General features: G+C 39.2%; 2 protein-coding genes across 2 annotated transcripts; one reads left to right on the top strand and one right to left on the bottom strand.

Moving 5' to 3' along the window:
* Positions 1-375: 375 nt before the first annotated feature.
* Positions 376-3,151, top strand: LOC109414266 (protein-associating with the carboxyl-terminal domain of ezrin). Its single transcript, XM_019688090.3, has 2 exons — positions 376-1,683; positions 2,059-3,151. The coding sequence occupies exons 1-2, from the start codon at positions 547-549 to the stop codon at positions 2,986-2,988; spliced, it is 2,067 nt and encodes a 688-aa protein (XP_019543635.3). The 5' UTR covers positions 376-546; the 3' UTR covers positions 2,989-3,151.
* Positions 3,152-16,410: 13,259 nt separating this feature from the next.
* LOC109420697 (CD63 antigen) lies at positions 16,411-17,981 on the bottom strand (the record flags this gene model as incomplete). The annotated part of the gene is given in 6 exon segments (XM_019695149.3): positions 16,411-16,658; positions 16,719-16,861; positions 16,928-17,030; positions 17,089-17,265; positions 17,611-17,799; positions 17,890-17,981. Coding segments are annotated over 6 exon segments (750 nt in total). The 3' UTR covers positions 16,411-16,586.
* Between the last annotated feature and the right edge of the window lie 1,454 nt (positions 17,982-19,435).

The raw sequence follows: 19,435 nt of genomic DNA, 5'->3' as shown, positions 1-19,435 counted from the left end.
AAGATATTCTGCTGGTTTACAATTTGTATCAGATCTGGAGCAACATTTGAAAAGGGCATACAAGCATTGGTAAACAATGACTTCACACGTCGCCCCTGAGCCCCCCTCAGCTTATTCACAAAAACTAAGACCGTTATCAGATAGAGCAAACATCGATCTTTCGGATAACGGTGTTTATTTGCGTGGGCGGGCTGCTGTTATGCCCTACGGAGCGTTTTAAAAAAAAGACACAAGACCTCTTGGGCCCTTTTCAAATGTTGCTCCAGAGATGCCCTCAACATTTCTCTGCGTGCAAAAATCACGACAGACAGAGTTACTTAATTTTTGAAATATTTCAATCGCAAATTTATTGACAGCTAGTGCATCGAAATGCACTTTTGTCAGTCGTGTTTTCGGGTGGTGCGGTGCATTTTGTTGTTCCAGTTTCGTCCTGCGAAAAAAAGTTTTATCAGCACGTAATAATCATTCAAAATCAATCTGAATCAGTTTATTTTCGATATCAAGTTCCTCGCAAAAGTGTGGTGCACGAAATGACCTGCTAAGAGCATGGGAAACGATCAATCGCAACAGCTGAAGGGGCTGGAGATCAGTCGCAAGGCCATTCAGGTGACGGACTATTGGTCACTGTACAATGGTGAAATCCCCACGGAATCGACTGTGTCGGTCATTTCGATATTCCAAGGCGAGACGTTGGTGACGGGGCAATTTTGGACCAACCAAAATCCGCTGGAGCGCGCGATCCGGAATTTGAAGATTTACCGGCATCCGAACATTCTGAAGTACATCGCGTCATGGAACAAGGGATCGCTGAAGATGCTGGCCACGGAACGGTGCCGCCCGTTGGCCACTTGCCTGAACGTGACCAGTGACGTGCAGATCTGCTTGGGGTTGAGGAATATTTTGTGTGCGTTGATCTTTCTTATGGAGCAGGCCAATGTGCGGCACCTGAGTATCAGTATATCTTCCATCTACGTGACCGAGGATGGAGCCTGGAGGTTGGCGGGATTTGAACATCTGTGGTCGGGGAAGGAGTTCAATATGACTCTGCTGGAAAAGTCTCAGCCCTATCGCTATCCCAAGGCGATCGATCCGGACGAGCTTAAAAACAAAAGCCAGGGAGTGGAACAATACGCGTTCGCCGTGATGTGCGAGGAAATTCTACACAATAAAAACGATAGCAACATTCCCGCCGTGGAGGATTTCAAAGCCTATTGTGCCACCCATCTGAAGCATGCGAATGTTTCCATGCGCCCGAAGTTGTCCGCAATTCTGCTTCATCCGTTGTTCAATCACGACTTTATCTTGATACATTCCTTCCTGACGGAACTGCCCCTCAAAAGCCCGCAAGCCAAGATGGAATTCTTCACCGGTCTTGTGGACCGGTTGCGGACGTTCGACCCCGAGACGGTCGCCGAGCAAATGGGATCGCTTTTGCTTTCCCGGATAGTCCTCCTGGACACAACCGCCCAGCTTTGCGTTACCCCGTACATTATGCGGCCGAAGGCGGACGATCTGTCGTCCGGTCTGTTTGCGACGAGAATCTTCTCGGCGTACATTATTCCCAAAATACAGCAGGTCTTCTGCGTGCAGGATGCTCAAATCAGGCTCACACTGCTGGAGCATTTCCCGGACTACGTGCCATACTTCAGCAAAGAGGATCTCAAGGAGCAAATTCTACCGCAGGTAAGTTGCAATGGACAATTAGCTTGGGCCTTTTTACTCAAGAGAGGCTTTCATTATGATTGATTATTGCTCTAAGGGTTGGCGCCAGATCGATAGAATATATAATTATATGAAACCATGTCTTTGATTTGAAGAAATTCTACATCTAGATATACTCATTCTTTCGGGTCTCGGGAACTTTATGTTATCACCACGAAAAGGGCCTACTATATCTCTACCTGAGGGAAAATAAAGCAAGTCTAAAATTGGGATAGGGATCGATGGGGACAGGTAGGCTAATAAGGATTACTCTGGAAAAGGGTACTAACACATGAGATTATGGGTTCAAACAGCTCCCTGTAAAGGTAAATGATATTTATTTTTCTTTTATTCCAGTTACTCCTGGGTATCAAGGACACCAACGATGTGCTGGTAGCGAAGACCCTGCTTTGCTTAGCAGACGTGGTTCCCATTTTGGGATCGGCCGTGGTGATAGGAGGCAACCGAAGCAAAATCTTCGCGGACGGCCGACCACAAGGAGTTCCTGATCAAAGTCACCCCTGGAGCGGGGTACGATCCATAACACCCGTAATCGGATCCGGAGAATTTCTTTCCGGAAGCCCCATTCCCGGACATGGAGGTGCAACTCTGATCGATCCCGAAGAAAATTTTTCATCAATTGTCCACGGTGGGGAGTTCAACCATATGCCGGAACGGCCATCTCCGGAAGGGGAAGATCCCTGTCCAACCAACAGCGACGTCGAACTGGAGGTGGACGAGTGGAGCGACTGGGAAAATGATGTCAACGAACGCACCACAACTCACCATATCAACGTGGGACAGCAGGGAGAAGCAGTTAAGCCGGAAGCAAGTACAACCACTGCCAACACGGCGAGCGATTCCGCTGGGGAACAGGCCGCCTCGTCATCTAGTCGTGCAGTTCAGGATGAGTCCAGTAGAGTGAAACGTTCCGCTTCGTTGCAAGCAGAGAGTATAGAAACATTGGATATTAAAACTCAACCTATGAAAAAAGTCGAAGCTTCAGCGACGGAGGAGGAAATGGATTTCTTCAAGGATATGGAACCCGTCATACAGAAGGCCAACGTGTTGCTTATAAACGACGGTGATGATACGGAGAGTAGCGAAAGTGTGCCGTTGACTGTCGTGGAAGCACCAGCATCCGTGCGATCTAAAGGGGTGCTGAAGATCGCGGATGAACAGGAGCAGCCGTTGGTTAAGGTCGACTGCAGCCGCTTCGACATCAAAGTGGAGGACTTGGAGGTCAACGAAGACGGTTGGGGTGATGAGGAGGAGAGCGAATGGTAAGTAGGATGAGCTTTTTCATTAACGTATTAGTTACGTAGTTATGGGTTATGTGCTAAATGGTAGAGATTTTTTGAGTTTAATCATACCTGTGTTGAATGTTTAGAACTGACGTTATGCCACTTTTACCTGGGTCAATAAAATTGTGAAACAATGTGAGCTGGAACGGTTAGCGACATTATTGGACTGAAACATATCCGTATTCAATGATCAAGGTTTATTTATGGGATTAACACATAAGGCCGACTCACAACCGTACGAATCTCGAAAGGCCAAAAGTAACCAACGACCGAATCACAAAAGGCCGAATTGCAAAGGAACGCTAAAGACATCTCTAATGTTTTGTTAGGTATGTTATGTATAATAAATGTCTCAGCTTTCAATTGATGCAATAATTTTGAAAACCGGTGGTTGTCATCATGGTGAAAAAATTTTTTTGGTATAAAAATCCAAGATGGCGGCCAAAATCAATATAGCCGACCCAACTTTTTATAATTGTAAATAGTAGCTCTATTTTTTATCTTTTCAACAACAATTCGTGTTGAGGTGGTTTTTGGAGAAACTTTCGAGTTATAATGGTTTAAATGAGCCACCATTTGACCAAAATCGAGAGGTCTGTAATAGTAGTTTACGCAACAAGGTGCAGAATGAAGATTTTTACAGCACGAGTCGTGCATTTATCCAACGAGGCTTGCCGAGTTGGATAATTACGACGAGTGCTGAAAAAATCGAGTTCTGCACCGAGTTGCGTACAACGTTTTTTGCAATTTCATAAATTACCGCTTGAGGATAGTTTTTAACAAAACTTTTCCATCAAACTGCACACTGATGTTTATAGCCTTGTTCAAGAAAATCTGATCATAGCAGGTGTTGCAAGTTTCCCGGTAGCGGTAGAGCCAAACTACCATATCGAGAGAGTCTGGAGTCACAAACACTGTAGGGCTAAAGCGCAACAAGAAAATCACAAATCAGGAGTTACGTTTTAATTACATATATTTGAGGCTCATTTTGTCCCCTTCTCCCCTATTCTCCCTAACTAGCTAGCTTTGTTATCTACCCATACAATTTTGATCTTAACTTAGGGGTACTCACGGTACCGAAGCTACCACAACATCGCTGCGAAACCCGTCGACAACGCTATCTTGAGCCGCGCTATTGGCTCCGACCGAGCCCCCTTCATCGTGGAGTTATCCGAGCCACCGTTCCACGGTAACTGACCCATGAATCGGAATTTGCTTCAGATGTTCGTTCACGAATCGCCGTTCGTGTTCCGTCGCGGTTGAGCACCTCTGGCGACCGCGCTCCGCTCGTTCAGCACGTCTTGGGAATGAAAACTGCAAAAATAGAAAAACCCCTATACAGGGGTTTTTCAATCGATCTTTGGTTGCTGAATCGTAGGTGAGGCCTCCCTCGCTTGCGTCTCCGTTGTGCTCGGGTCCGTCGGCCACGATGCGTTCGATGCACGTGCTGTCGATCCGGTTTTTGCGCCACCAATGGATTCTGCTTGTGTTCTTCACGGATACTAATCGCCGATGCCAATCGCGCTGTTTGCGTGCACGTCGTGGACTCAGGAGAAAATCGCCCGGAAGCGTGTTCTTCGTCCCTGGACCAGGCGGAAGCTTGCGCACCTCACCGGAACTGTCGTGCGACGTCCGGAACGTCGTAGAACGTCCGAAACTGATTTTTGATTTGCCGGGCACAGTCGTTGGCCTCCCGCGCCGTGTTGGCTCACCATGCGGTTTCACCCGGATCTTTCTCGGTCGTATTTCCCTCGTGGTGTGACGTCCGGGATTGATGGGCGGCTTTCGTGCCCTGAAGCGGAGAAATCTTCAGACACTACAGCGTTCTGTGCTGGGGAAACAACGTTTTTCTCACTGCAGGAATTTTTCCCTCGGTTTTCGCACTTAGCACTACGAACCAGGAGCAAGATTTCACTCGCGATCTTTTGCTAACCTTTCGCGATGGCGGCTGGAAACGAATGATTGATGGGCTGGTCAGTGAAAACGGTCGTCGTTCTTTCTTCCAGTCGTCAGACACTTGCGCTGCGGTGGTGTTTGTGACAGCATTTCTCGCATAGCTGTTGTCGGATTTATTGTTTGTCGGACTAGCGTGAGGGGTATTTCAATGGTAGCGAATGTGGTGCGCTCTGAATGTCATTTCAGAGGGAATTTTGTATAGGCAAATTATTTATTCTAGATTTGTTCTACACATCAACGAATTTAAACGTAACACAGGTTTTACTGTGTAGTTGTCACAATTTATCAAAACTGCGTCCAGAAAGCATCAAGAAGTTGATCAAAACTGAAAACAGTGCTGTAATGGTTCATTACGCAACGCAAATCAGTGCTGTAATGAACCATTACAGCACTGTTCATTTGGTGTGGGAAAGTAGGCTTTTTCCTGTCATATTTGCGTGAGGTAAAACAGCCTATTACGATGAGAAATTGCAAAAAAATTGTTGTGGCTCTAACTAACGGGGGGTCCATAAATTTGAGTAATCAAATCCATTTTCCTTACTTTTTAGCGAACACTTTCAGAAAATCGCCACCCTTAACATATTTGAAAAAAAGGTGTAAATAGTGGGCCGGTCTCAGCGAGAATTACCCATCATGCCCTGCATGAAAAAGGGAGAGCTACTCAGAACCAATGGTCCACTGCACGAATTTATGCTGGCCTGCTTACTCTCACATAAAATTTGACGTTTGAGCAGGGCCGACACCGCTCAAACGTCAAATTTCGCGTGAGTAAGCAGGCCAGCATAAATTCAAGCTTCAGAGAATTTCCAGCGGATTTCAGAGGCGTTACGCAGACGTTTTCGAGAGTTTTCGTTACATGGGATCCAAGGAGGTTTCAGGTGGATTTCGGATGCATTTCAGGAAGTTTCTGTCGATTTTCAGAGACCACTTCACAAAAACGCTTGAACCCCTTGAAAAGCCCTGAAATGCTCTGGAAAGCCCATGAAACCCCCGTAATTCATTTGAAATGCCCCTAAAACCCTTTGCTTTAAGGATATTCCTGAAACCTCCCCTTATATAAACAATGATAGCCAACACCTGTCATCACGCTTGTTTGTTATCACTCATGGTAGGGGGTAGCCAACCCGAGCAGGGAATGAGAACTAATTGAAAACAAATTGAGTTATTTAGATATCACGAAGTTTGATAACAAAGTGAGTTTTCATTTTGTATGACTTAAGTGTTAACATAACAAAAATGATAACAAAATAATGTACTGGAATATCTAATTGAAAACAGAATGAGTTCTCATTGGTGGGGGCTGGCTCACCAACACTTCCGGTCCGCTTTAGTGCTTAATGCATCATTGTGGCCAGGTGTTGTTCTAGTTTTTCCAACTGTATTGTAAAGCATGAGCGGTGATCCTTGGCATTCTTGTGTAAATTGGGGTACTCGGAATGTTGATTCATCACCGTTTATTGCTGGCAGATGCAGTGGAAAGTTTGTCTTAATACGTATCAATCGTCTCTGACAAACGAGAAAAACTGACCTCACTGATTACCTGTCTCTGAGCCAAATTTGGTATAGAGTCTTCAGTCTCCGATTAATCGCTTCATGTTTGATGGAGGCTTTTAATCCAATGGGTTACATAGCCGCTATCCGAATGAAGAGAGTAATGTTCCGCGTAATATATCACAAATCAAAAGAGGTGCGGTATATTACGTGGAGCGGATATACTGAATTGGGTACCAGACCAAGTCCCTGCTGGGTGGCACGAAATAGGTGAGCCATAGACAATAGAATCGTCAATGTCGTAGGGCATAGTATGTGACTATTGTCGAAACCAAAAAAAAACTTTTAATGCCCAACCAAATCATTAGCAATATCAATTTGCTTCAAACGCGTTCCAGTGATAGGGTTAAGATTAGGATCAATTATTACAATACAATTTCACGTTTCAATATGTGTTTAGTAGTTTTAGAGGTAACAGCCTAATAAGAAATTTTCTGCAGGTTCATAACTTGCACTCAACGAGTTGAATGTTATATTGCCTCACAACTGTAAGCAACATTATTATGTACTCATTAATAGAAGGTTGTATCATCAATATGGACATAGACTTGCTGAACGAAACATTTAACCAATTAACATCTTTCAGGTACAAAATAGGTAGTACCGTGCCATGCCCTAATACCGTGTGCCTCCTAATACCGTGTATTTGACAAAAAACTCAAATATTTTACTAAGTGTATTATTTTTTGAACAGAGTAACTAGTTCAATCATTAGCATATTAAACCTTCTCAAGTTAGGCGTGGTAAATTTGGCACATATTAAAAAAAACAAGCGATTAAAAATATTTACAGAATGTGAGTGTAAAGTACCAATACACGGTATTAGGGCATGGTTCCTTTTGTGTTCCAAATACCGTGTTTTGGATAAAACCTGCAAACTGAAAATATTATTGATACTTTTTACTTTATGAATCAATTGCACAAACCTCTAGGCAACGTTTGACGCATAGGTTCTTTTAAGAATGAACTTAGTATGATTGATATAGTGATGAGTCAAAGGACCACCAATGTATGCGGGTCACATACACGGTATTAGGAACAATGCTATGTTTTACAATTTTGATTTTAACAATGGATTAAACATTTGGAATTCCATTAATCATATTTATTATTTATAATACACACAATAAGCAATAACATAGAGTATGAAAAATCAAGATACATAGATTATTGATTTTTACAGGGCTCTTTGAAGTGAAGAGCATCCTTAAGGTCACGGTATTAGGGCATGGCACGGTAGGACAAAACTTTTATTTTTTAAAGTAGTTATCTATGTTCATGATAGAAGAGTAGCGTAAAGTGATACCACCCGTTACAGATCCAGAAACGTTTCACACTGAAAGAAGGTTGGAATGACAGTGTGAACATAAGATCCGAACTGCTAGGTGTAGGAAGAAATATGTTTATTTCCACTCCCCTTCCCCAACACTCTGTAGAATTTTGATACAACCTCACGTAACTGTTTACTCCCTAGCCAAGATCACAGGGTTTGACGGTATTTAAGTTAAGGAAGTTATTATAATTCTTGTAATGAAAATATCACCTTTAACATTTCAATGCGCCTCCAGCGGTTCATTGCGAACCGGCTGCTACAGATGGAGTATAGCTGATTTATCAGAAAGGCTCGATAAACAGGATGAACCTGCTAGGGCTTTGTTGTTTCTATACTCAGAAAACAGTTCCAGTCGGTTGAGCCGAGAAGGGTTGCGAGAGTCGTTGTGAATCATAATGAAAACATTTGTGCTTTGTGACGAATCTTGGGATCTTTCTGGAGTCAGCAGACTTGGAATATTGTTGTCTGGGCTTTCCACTATTTGGTTAATTTTAACAATCAATATGCAACAAATAGTAGTATCTCGTGTATTCAAATTGCTCATTCACAGTGCTGACATTGTATTTACTTGTGATTAATATTAATTTTAATTTTCAATATCAGTATTTTCATATGTGATACATAGTTGTTTTGTGAGTAAACCCTAATATGTTTTGAACGTCTAATGCTTAATAATGTTTTCTTGCCATATCAATTTAAAATAACTAAGAAACCGAAACCAATAGTGTGAAAGTGCAGCATTTAATAGTGCTTGCTTATAGATTCGAAGCCAACGGGTGATCAAGACTCAAGGCTTAAGACGCATACTTGACGAAATCGACAAAAACTGACTACTTCGTCCTATACATATATATATGTTTATACTAATATAAGTGGGCCGCGGAGCTGTGCGGCCCAGTATTTCCTTTTATTTTTTAATTCCAGAAAACGCCTTAGTTCTGAAGATACACCCACGAAGTTCCCAAACACAAACGGAAATTGTCCGGAGATATCAAGATAAGTAAAAACTTTTATAAACAGGCACGCAACTCTTTCTACTACTAGGCAAATAGAATATTTATGTGTTTGCTTATTCATCACATTCGTGGCGGTGCGGAACATTTTATTATATAGGCACCGTACTTAACATTTCTTCAATTCACCTTTAAATAACTGATCTTTAAATTTTGTATAAAAACTTGCATCTCAATTATTTTCATCATATTAGTTTTCTTTTATTTCAGAATTTTTAAAGCATTATGGTAGAAAGAGTTGGTGTCATGATTCATGCAAAACTTGAAACTGAAAACTCCTTATTTCCCCCTATGGGTTATAGGGAGGAGCGGGACATTCGAGCCTACTCATCAGTGGAAAGGACTTGCTATGCTAATCGGTTTAGCATAGGGCAGATACAAGTCTACTGGTAGACGTATCGCCCAGCGATTCAACGCAGATTGGCCACGGCCCGGGGGTGCGTTGATTATAACAGAATAACAGAACAGAAAACAGAATGAGTTCTCATTGATAACAAATTGATATCTCATTTTGTTATCCACAATTTACGATTTGATATCATACGCAGTTCTCAGGGAGTTATCAAATCTATAGGGTAATAACTAAAAATTAATAACAAATTTAGTATTCATTTTGATATTTTATTGGGCATTTATTTACATGAATAAATAAAAATTTAAATGAGATTTTATTTTATATTCAGAAGAATCTCGTGATTGAAAACTTGTTTTGTTTGATACGATATCATTAGAATATGACTCCTTTAAGTGTCGTAGTATTATCGATTGTATTTGTAACAATAACATTTCATCAACAGTCATTTCTGACTTGGAGCCTACACGAAGGAAAATTGTAAGGAAATCGGATATGATATCCTCATAGATATCCAGCATAATTCAACTAAAAAAATATGGATGATGTACATTGAAGTGACAAAGAGAAGTATATTTGAAGTCAAAGGATAACTGCCGTAATATTTTTGTATAATTACATTTCAGCTTTCCTTCAGATTATATGCACTGCAGTAAAACAAATGTGGAAGATGTTCACGATATCCCAGAGCCAAAGGCGTCGGGACTCAAATTGAATGACATCGAGCAACGAATTGAGTCGCATTCGGCCTCTCAGCTCTTTCCCTCATTACCCGAGAAAAAATGATGACATTGAAAAAATAAGGCATTCGATTGGAAAAATATTTACTACATTAATTCTATCGGGTTTGGCATAGCCTTTTGGCATAAGGATCAAATTTCATAATCTGGCAGAACATTCGTGTGGCAAAATGGCCGTTTGGCATAACCATAAATGAAATGGCATTCATCATTTTCATTTGTTTGTTGATGTTTCTTGTCAAAGTTAAAAAATGGGGCTCTGTAAACTAGATGATTAAAATTTGAAGTTGCACAAAGTGATCAAAAAATGTAGCATAATAGAAAAGAAGAAAAAATCTCACAAATAAAATATTCTATTTCCAAACACAATGAAAGTTACAGTTTCAATAAGAAAATATAATTCTTGATTGGATAAAACAATTTTTGCTAGAATATTTGATGAAGAACCATCATTACGGGCCATCTCAATGCAACAATTGTTGTTTCAAATTTCTCAACAACAAATGTATCAACCAGTGGCGTCGCGTAACCTCACTTTTTACCTGTGCACCGACCCTAAAACTTGCAATTGCAGGGGATTTATGATGGAAATCGAAATACAAATGAGTGAAAGCATTATCTCGTCATTTTACAATTATTACAAGCAAATTTGTTCAAAAAATTCAAGAATTTATACTTGGTGCACAGGTAAAAAGTGAGGTTACGCGACGCCACTGGTATCAACAAACGTTAACCTATCAGGACGCGCGCCATCAAGCAACCGAAACTACACCGCGCTCGCGTTGTATACGACGAGCGAGCTTTTTTGGTGGTGTTGTACTTTTTACAACAGCGCGCGTCTTGAAGGGTTAAGCAAACGAATGTCTTATTTACTGCTTACTGCGTTCGTTTTTATGGTATGACAAGCTATGCCATCTTGTCATAAATTAGTTCAAATTAGATGTGTTCAGGAAAGCTAAGAAACTGTGTGGTAGTTCTTATGTTTCGGTGAAAACTTTAAAAAATGAGAAACTGAAGGCATTTATTTAACAACTTGTTAAGAAAACGAATATGATAAAAAGTTAGATAAAATCCTTAAAAAACACCTTTGTGCAAATGGGAATATGGAGAATTAAGTTAATTGTTAGAGAATTCGAATGTTCTTCTAAAATCATGACAATTTTATGACAATATTCCCTTTCAATACAACCCTGGCCAAGTTCGCAGGGGTTGACGGTATTAAAGTGAAGGAGTTTCATTTTGATTATTGTAATGTAGTGTTCTTTAGTGAAACATATCACCTTTTTAACACTTTAATGCGCCTCCAACGGTTCATCACGAACCGGCTGCTGCAGATGGAGTATGGCTGATCATATGCATCAGACATGCTCGATAAACACGGAGGAACCGCCAGGGCTCAGTAGAGTCTATTCCCAAGCAACAGTTCCAAGTCGGTTGGATTTGAGAAGGTTTTGATGATCGTTACAAATCCTAATAAAAGTATTATAGGATTTGTGACAGGTTTTGGAACCTTTAACAGCCAGCTGACTTCAAAAATGTTGTTTGGGCTCTATTTCCCACGTTTCTCGGTTGATTTTGATTAGTAATTCATTAATGGCATAGTCGCTTTTTCGATTTTTTGCCATGTTAGTTGGTCATATTTCCTTTAAATAATGCAATTAAAATCAACCGACGAATTGATAGTGGGAAGGAGATTTGCAGCACTTAATTGTGCTGATAGATTCGAAGCTAACGTGCGAACATTTAAACGCATTGTTGACATCAATGCGTTCGACGTGACATTTTGGACAAAAGCTGACTGCTTTTTATTAACTGAACAACGTTACTTTTGTATGACTAGGTTGACATTTCTAGGCCACGCATGAGAAAATGACATGGTTTATCGAGGTAGGACCGATAGGATAGAACGAATTTGAATATTTTTCATAGTATTTGTAGGGGGATGAATACATAATAGTTGACAAGCAATTTTTGTTTTATTACAATCAACTGACCAACTTTGCGTATTTTTGTTCTTCTCTTAGATAGTGTTATGACACCAACAGAAAAATATCAGGAGTTCAGTTACATGTTTCTGTGGGTTCTTCACCGATGACAATTTAAGGACACAAGAGATGAACACAGAGAAGTAGAAATCAAGAAAACAATTTGACAAAGAATCGACTATATCTTAACCCTCTACTTCCCATGGTTGCTCTAGAGCACCATCGATTTTCGACGAACTCAGGACAAACGGAATTAGATAGACATGATCCAATTAGTTTAAAAATATGATTGTAGCCTCATAAGGTTAGCCCAACTACTAACTACTTGTTTCAATAGTGGAACTATTGATAAACAATCAAAAACCTATTGATTTACAACTAAAATATTTTTCATTGATTTCGAAATATTTAGTCAATTTGCGATAATTTTTGTTCTAGCACTTTTTTCGGAAATGCTTTTTTGACATAAAAATAGTCGTTCAAAGTCGTGGGAAGGAAAGGGTTAACATACGGGTTCGACTGATTCGATGAATCGGTCTAGAAGTATCTAGAAGACAATTGATGCTAAGATTGGAAAATAGCTTGCAGTTGGGACTAGACTAAAATAGTGGCCAATAGAAAACAATGCGCTAGACAGCATTATTATTCATTTTTTTAAATATTTACCAGTAGGCTTTTCGACGGTTGACAGTACGGTATTTAGCTGAGTACGAAGATACGGATTAGTTGGTGTACAGATGACAGGGTTCTCACGGGAAGTGCTTCAAGCGAGGCTTACATAACAACTGACAATAAAGAAACCTATTTTCCTTGACTTTCTACTGACCGAACACACGTGTTTTTGTTAATCTCCTAGGCATTATTAAGACATGACGTATGTGCATGACGCAACAACTACCAGGACACAGTTCCATACGTCTCTTTTTAATAACGACATTCAGCATATTTCCAATAAAACTATACTTCAATAAAGCAATGACTAAAACTGGTATGATAGAACAGATCAGAATGACAGTGGCGTCGCGTAACCTCACTTTTTACCTGTGCACCGACCCTAAAACTTGCAATTGCAGGGGATTTATGATGGAAATCGAAATACAAATGAGTGAAAGCAGTTATTCTCGTCATTTTACAATTATTACAAGCAAATTTGTTCAAAAAATTCAAGAATTTATACTTGGTGCACAGGTAAAAAGTGAGGTTACGCGACGCCACTGCAGAATGACTTAATTGACTATTACCTTGGGAATCTACTTCGAATAACTGACAAATTGACAAGAACCTAACTAAATACATGGACCATATTACAAAAAAGCAATTGACAAAAAGAAAAAAAAGGGAAACTTTTATTATACCTATTTTTGTTCAACGCAGGCCAAAACAGTGTCGACTTGGGCCACGATATGCCTACGTACTTCTGTGTGTTGAAACAAAAATAGAGGCTCATAGAAGCAAACGTAGGGAAAGGGTGCGGTGTTAGAACATAAGCACAGTGTGCTACCGCCGTAATCACTATGAAAAAAAAAAAAAAATATTCCCTTTCAATACAAAAATGTGGATCACAATATGCTGTGTTCTGAAAGAAGTTGGTTGAAATTATCAGAACAATTCATTTTATTTAATATACAAAGTGTATTTATAATTTCTGAAACAGTCTATACTGTGGAACTCTCATTATTCTCTTACGAAAGTGCGAATAGTGCAGTTTAAAAAAATAAAACTGAAGAAATAATCACCCTGTAGTTCAATTTTCAAAATATTTGGCAATATGTTTAGATTGAAATAACTAATATAGGGAAACTTTTTGTATTCTGGGCAGTTTTGTTCTCTTCGTTATGGAAGGCTTTTTGAAACCTGTTGAATTCAACGTTGGCCTCATATATTTCCCAACCAAGCTGAGCTATACGACCAAGTTTCAGGCCGATGAAAAACCCCGCATAACGAAGAGAACAACATTGCCAAAAATAACCAGGTACCCTAAAAAGACTTATTAAACCAATTTAAATCAATAGCATGACCATTACCCAGAATCAGCAATTGCAAATTTTGTGTCAATATGAAAGTACAATACTCAGGTAGATTTAACAAATACTTTGTGAATATAATTAATGTTAATAAAGCATATTAAACCTATTTTTGATTTTTGAAATCAAATCTTGTTAACATTGAGTTTTTGAAATGATAACAAAATAATATCTCAATTTGATATTAACCTTCGTCGTGCATTAGGGTCATTATGACCCCTAAACGTGCACTACGTCAGCGAGGTGAGCCCAAGCTAATGCACGAAGAAGGTTAAAAAAAAAACAATTCGGAACGAAAACTTGTTTTGATTTCATTTTGTTATCAGTAACAAAATGAGTTAACAATTTGTTATAAGTTTGTTCTCATTCCCTGCTCGGGAAGGCAAACTACAAGGAAGCAAAGCTACTACGTTCAGTACAATTTCGCGCCACAGCGTGATTGCCTCCAAAAAGCTAGTTTTTAGGCCACATTTGGCTTTCCCGAATTTTAATATTTTTTGCTCAACTCCTACAGCATTAGTGTCAAAGAAGCAAATAACCAAAAAACATTGGAGAATATGATGCCGTTTTAAAAAATCCAACTTATTACGTTTATTAGGGTGTTCCAGAACAAAATCTATCAAAAAATCAACTTTTTAAGGTTTTTATGATTATAAATGTGATAATTACACATGTTTCCTTCAATTTTATTGGCACATGTTGTTCGGAGAAGTTGTAGCAAACAAGTATAGCTTTCAGTTTCTGTAGAAAGAATTAAGTTTTGACATGTTTTAGTGTAGTTATGATTTTTTAAAGTTCAAAAATAGTCGAAAAACACAAAATTGATTTGATGCACCTCTTAATTCCAATGGATTTGGCTAAAATTTTGACCAGTTACTTCTTTTAGGATGCCAATCAAAATATGGGGGTGGACTTGAGAATCAGAGAACATTCTTGAAAAGCTGGACAGGCCTAATAAACATGTCCTGAAATGCCTCGAAACGCCCCTGAAACCTCCGTAATCCCATTGAATCGCCCTTCTTGAAGTAATCCTGATCTATTTGAAATGCTCTAGAAACCCCTTCGAACACTATTTAAAGGTACCATAAATCTCCTGAAACGCTACTGAAAATCTTTTGAAACGCCCCTTAAATGCTATCCAACGCTCCTAAGCCCTCTAGGATCGCCCTTAAGGCCCTTGTGTCATCACAAAATGGCTTCTTCTAAATCATCACCTTACTTAAACTTTACACAGTATTTCACTAATACACTCACTAATACACCTTTTCTCTATAATTGAAAGCCTCTTACTAACTATCTAGGATACAGAAACATATGTTCACTCAAAGAAAGTCTCTTAATTAAAGACAAATCAATCAATGAATGTTCACTCAAACTTGAAAATTATATAAATTTGTCTCAGCCGCACCAAGAAATCGAATGTTACAAATAGGGATTTTTTTATTATCGTATAAATTGGGCCGAAAGGTCTCAGATTCTCATGAAACTTTTTCCTTAGGCAGGGCTCATGGATATATGAACAAAAAAAATGAGAAAAGTTCAGGGTCACATATTTTCCCGGAAAACTCAGGTGCATTCCAGAAACTTCAGTGATCAAAGCATATAACCTTGTCAAAAATATTTTTCTGGAAATTTTCCGCAAGTTCGGGCATAGTTTTTTCGGCTTTTCTTTATGAATTTTCTCAACTGTGGAAAATCTTGTGGAAATTTTTTTCCACTTCATATTTTTTTTTGGATTCCTGAGAAAATTTGCTTTCATTTTCATTAAAAAAAAATGTTTCTACGATGCTTCTTTCTTGAGTTATGATTTTTCAAAGAAACGGCTTATATGACACATTTGGACATTTTTCAACAAAATTGGCCATAACTGAAAAACGAAAAAAAAGTGCATTCCAAAAATTTCAGCGATTAAAGCTTATAAAACAACCTTCTCAAAAATATTTTTTTTGAAATTTTTTCACGGGTTCGGGCACATTGCTTTTCCGGCTTTTCTTTGCAAATTTTCTCAACTGTAAAAAAATTTTGTGAAAAACTTTTTCCAGTTCATATTATTTTTTATTTCTGAAAATATTTGCTTTAATTTTTTATTTTCTAAAAATATGATGCTTCGTTCTTGAGTTATGATTTTTCAAAGTAGTGTCAGGGGAGAACAAAAAATTTCCACCTGAGTTTTCCGGAAAAATAGGCGACCCTGATTTTTTCTCAATTTTTTTTGTTCATATATCCATAGGCCCTGCCAGTGGAAAAAGTTTCATGATAATCTGAAACCCTCCGGGCCAAACCCGTACGGTAATAAAAAAAAAAAGGCTTAAATATACAGATATGGGTAGTATATTAGATTCTAAAATATGTAGACGTGTAGAAAACTTCAGGAGAATCAGAATTTTATAAGCTAATCGGATCTAATAAAGTGTATGCCTATCATAGTTTCGGGTCAATAATTAAAACCGGTTAATTTTCTGCAGGCAAATGGCAAATTAACTGTATTCATAAATATATTCTATTCGGTTTGCAGTAAGATCACATTGAATATGGAATTCATTCACACCGTAGTAACAGGCGTGATTGCTACTATCGCCCAGTTGCACAGTCTTCCTTCCTTCTAGTGGGTATGTGTTGTACTACTTTTAGAATCCGGTGTGGCCTTGCTGCAGTTTGATTTGCTTCGATAGATAGCACGCAAATAGCACTCCAAAGAACTGGAAGAGAATGTTTGTCTTGAGTATGGTGGAATCAAATGAAACATTTTGTTTTCGTACCTGTATCACTGCAATGGCAATTCCGGCCGCTCCCAAGCTAACTGCGTGCGCCTTGATGAAGTTTCCAAACGAGGTGACGCAGCCTGTCTTGCGCAGAGTTTCCGGATGGTCGGGATCCATGCAGTGAACCGCTCCGATGGCACCTGTTATGATAAGGATTAATTTTTAAAATCCAAATTCCCAGAATCTCATGCATGCATTTTATTTACCTGTGGTTGTTCGACAGCAACTCATCGGCAGGAAGGTTGCGTTGAAGAGCTTGTCGTTAGTTTTGCCCCAATCGGAGGAATTATAGACTCCGCAGCAGTCGAACTGGAAGAATCATGTGTATCATAAAGTAACATATTTCCGATTGCTTTTGGACACTTACATCAACTTGGATCTCGTCCCAAATGTAGGTGATTTCATTGTTCGTAGTGCCTCCGTATTTAGCCATAGAGCTCTGCAACGTACTGGAAACCATGTTGTAGGTATCGTTTCTCAACACGTATCCACTGATTCCGGCGGCCAGTTCCAGGATGAAGATGAACACCAATAGGATCGAGAACTGTTGGAAGAATCATATTTTAATAATTGAATACCAATTTATGTGTAAGTTAGGCGTATAATAGGATCTTAGTCATATACTATGAGTATAACTACGTGAAGTTCGTCAGTTTTTATCTGACAAACCCCAGAAAATGGTAAATTGCAGCAAAAGTTTTATAAAACGTTCCATTTCAATCAGTAACTCTATAGTGTGGAGTGTCCCTACTATTATCATTAAATGCAATTCATAGAGAAATCATGCGCAATACATCCATGAGGTAGAACGATCTTACGAGATTTTTAAGATACTTGTATAGGTAAGTATTGTCAAAAAGTTTTTCTTGTAAAATTCTTTTAAACTCACAGTCAACGTCATGCAATAGTTCTCCTTGTAGGCACCGCAGCATCCGAAGAATGCAATAATGAAGATAAAGCTGCCAATTACTACCAAGAATGTAGGCACGCTGAAGAACTGTGGATCCAAGATTTCTCTGAAATTGTGATAGGCACCCTGCACGGTGAGGCCAATGGCCATAATCGTGATACCGGTTATCTGCAATGAAACAAATGATAAGGTTCGAACGACGCTCGACAATTGCTAATGGCTTGCTGAAAATACACGGCGTTCTCATCGTTATCTTACCACGAAAAGAAAGTTAAACAGAAACAGGAGGTATTTCACCAGGTTTGCACTGGTACTGAGAGACATCTTGTCGGTTGTTGTGATGTTTGCTTCTGGAAAAAGAAAGAAGTATGATGTTAACAAACTGGATTTCTAGGTATTATTCATGGTAGGTTGTAGAACAATGTCCTTACGCTTTACTCGACAGCTTGGATGACTAAGTACATTGAAAAAAAAAAAATGAACAACTTCTCGGTTGATAACATTGGAAGTTGAGACGTTACACCAAGAAGATGAAAATCTTATTGCTTCAGTCTACTGAGTCATCAAAACTGTCGAGTAATACATAACTAAGGAAAGTTTCCAAAGATCATAGTTTATGGTTAATTACTTGATGTTATAGTTTAAAACGAAAATTACAAAAAGGTTCAGTGAACATGATAAACACTCCTAAATCTTGTACCGACTTTTCGAAACATCTAAGCAGAATACCCTTTTCGAATAAGTGTAATCAGTTTTGTGCTTTTTAATTCCGCCCTCTTTTGCTTATCTATTGACAGATACGCGTATTTCGACTACCACCTGTAATCATCCTCAGTTCCAGTTATCCACTCATCACCTCAATGTTGCGGAAAAGCTACAGTTATAATCTTCAGAGTAGTTTGGCTGATCCTGGACTTCTTCATGAACCAAAGCCACTTGAGCTGTACCATTGCATAAGTCTGCAAGGATATATCGTTTATGTTCTTTTATACTGAAGATTGATCTGCGCTATCCTGCTTCTTCTTCTGACGAAGTACAAACCCACTGTCACCATTTATTCGTCTATTGTGGCAAGACCCATCGAAATGGGCTATTGTTTCCGTATCTACTACCCAAACTAGGCTAGATTCCAAATCAGTATTGATTGCAGAACACTGGAGGCCAAAATACAAAGAACATGCTTTGTAAGGCTTGACCGTTTCCATCCCACGACTTGGATCGACTATTTCTAACCATTGCTCCGGTTAGCGGTTAGTAAGGGCATAATACTGTGGAGGGCGCCCTGGTACTTTACAGTCTCCGTTGGCGATTGAGTTTTATTTTATTTCGTTTTTTTTTCGGTTTTAGGTTTTCAATTTCGCTTTTTCGACACTCCTTACGCCCGGAACACCTTTGAATCAATGGTGAAGGTCCTGAAGCTACCTCATGTCGGGAAAAAAAGTATTATCAAGTATCTGGAATCTGTAGAGCAGTATATTGTACAATGTATTACGGATAAACTTACGATGGACCTTCCCAGCTAACATTTTGGTCTGTATAATTTGTGTTATACACTACTATATAAGAACTTATTTAATCGTATAAACTGCACAAAACTGCTATATACGTACCAAAGTGGAGGCGATATACATACTTCTGGCGATATTTCACGATTTCTTATAAGCAATATTACGATGCCCCAAACACTCGATCGAAAGAAAGAAAATACGACTGCCTTTGACTAGAAATACCACAGAGAACAGACATCCAGGCTAGAACAAATTTCAATGGGAAGGTTGTGTAAAGAGTGGTAAGGATTTGCATC

The sequence above is a fragment of the Aedes albopictus genome, chromosome 2 (genome assembly GCF_035046485.1).
Source record: "Aedes albopictus strain Foshan chromosome 2, AalbF5, whole genome shotgun sequence".
In the NCBI taxonomy this organism is placed as follows: Eukaryota; Metazoa; Arthropoda; class Insecta; order Diptera; family Culicidae; genus Aedes; species Aedes albopictus.
Note: the sequence above shows the minus strand (reverse complement) of the source record. Positions and strands in the feature narration are given on the sequence as shown.

What these genes read in the sequence shown, in the direction of transcription:
- LOC109414266 (XM_019688090.3), top strand. Translation starts at nt 547, where the DNA reads ATGGGAAACGATCAATCGCAACAGCTGAAGGGGCTGGAGATCAGTCGC. An exon ending in AGGAGCAAATTCTACCGCAG is followed by an intron (nt 1,684 to 2,058) that starts GTAAGTTGCAAT and finishes CTTTTATTCCAG; the next exon opens with TTACTCCTGGGTATCAAGGA.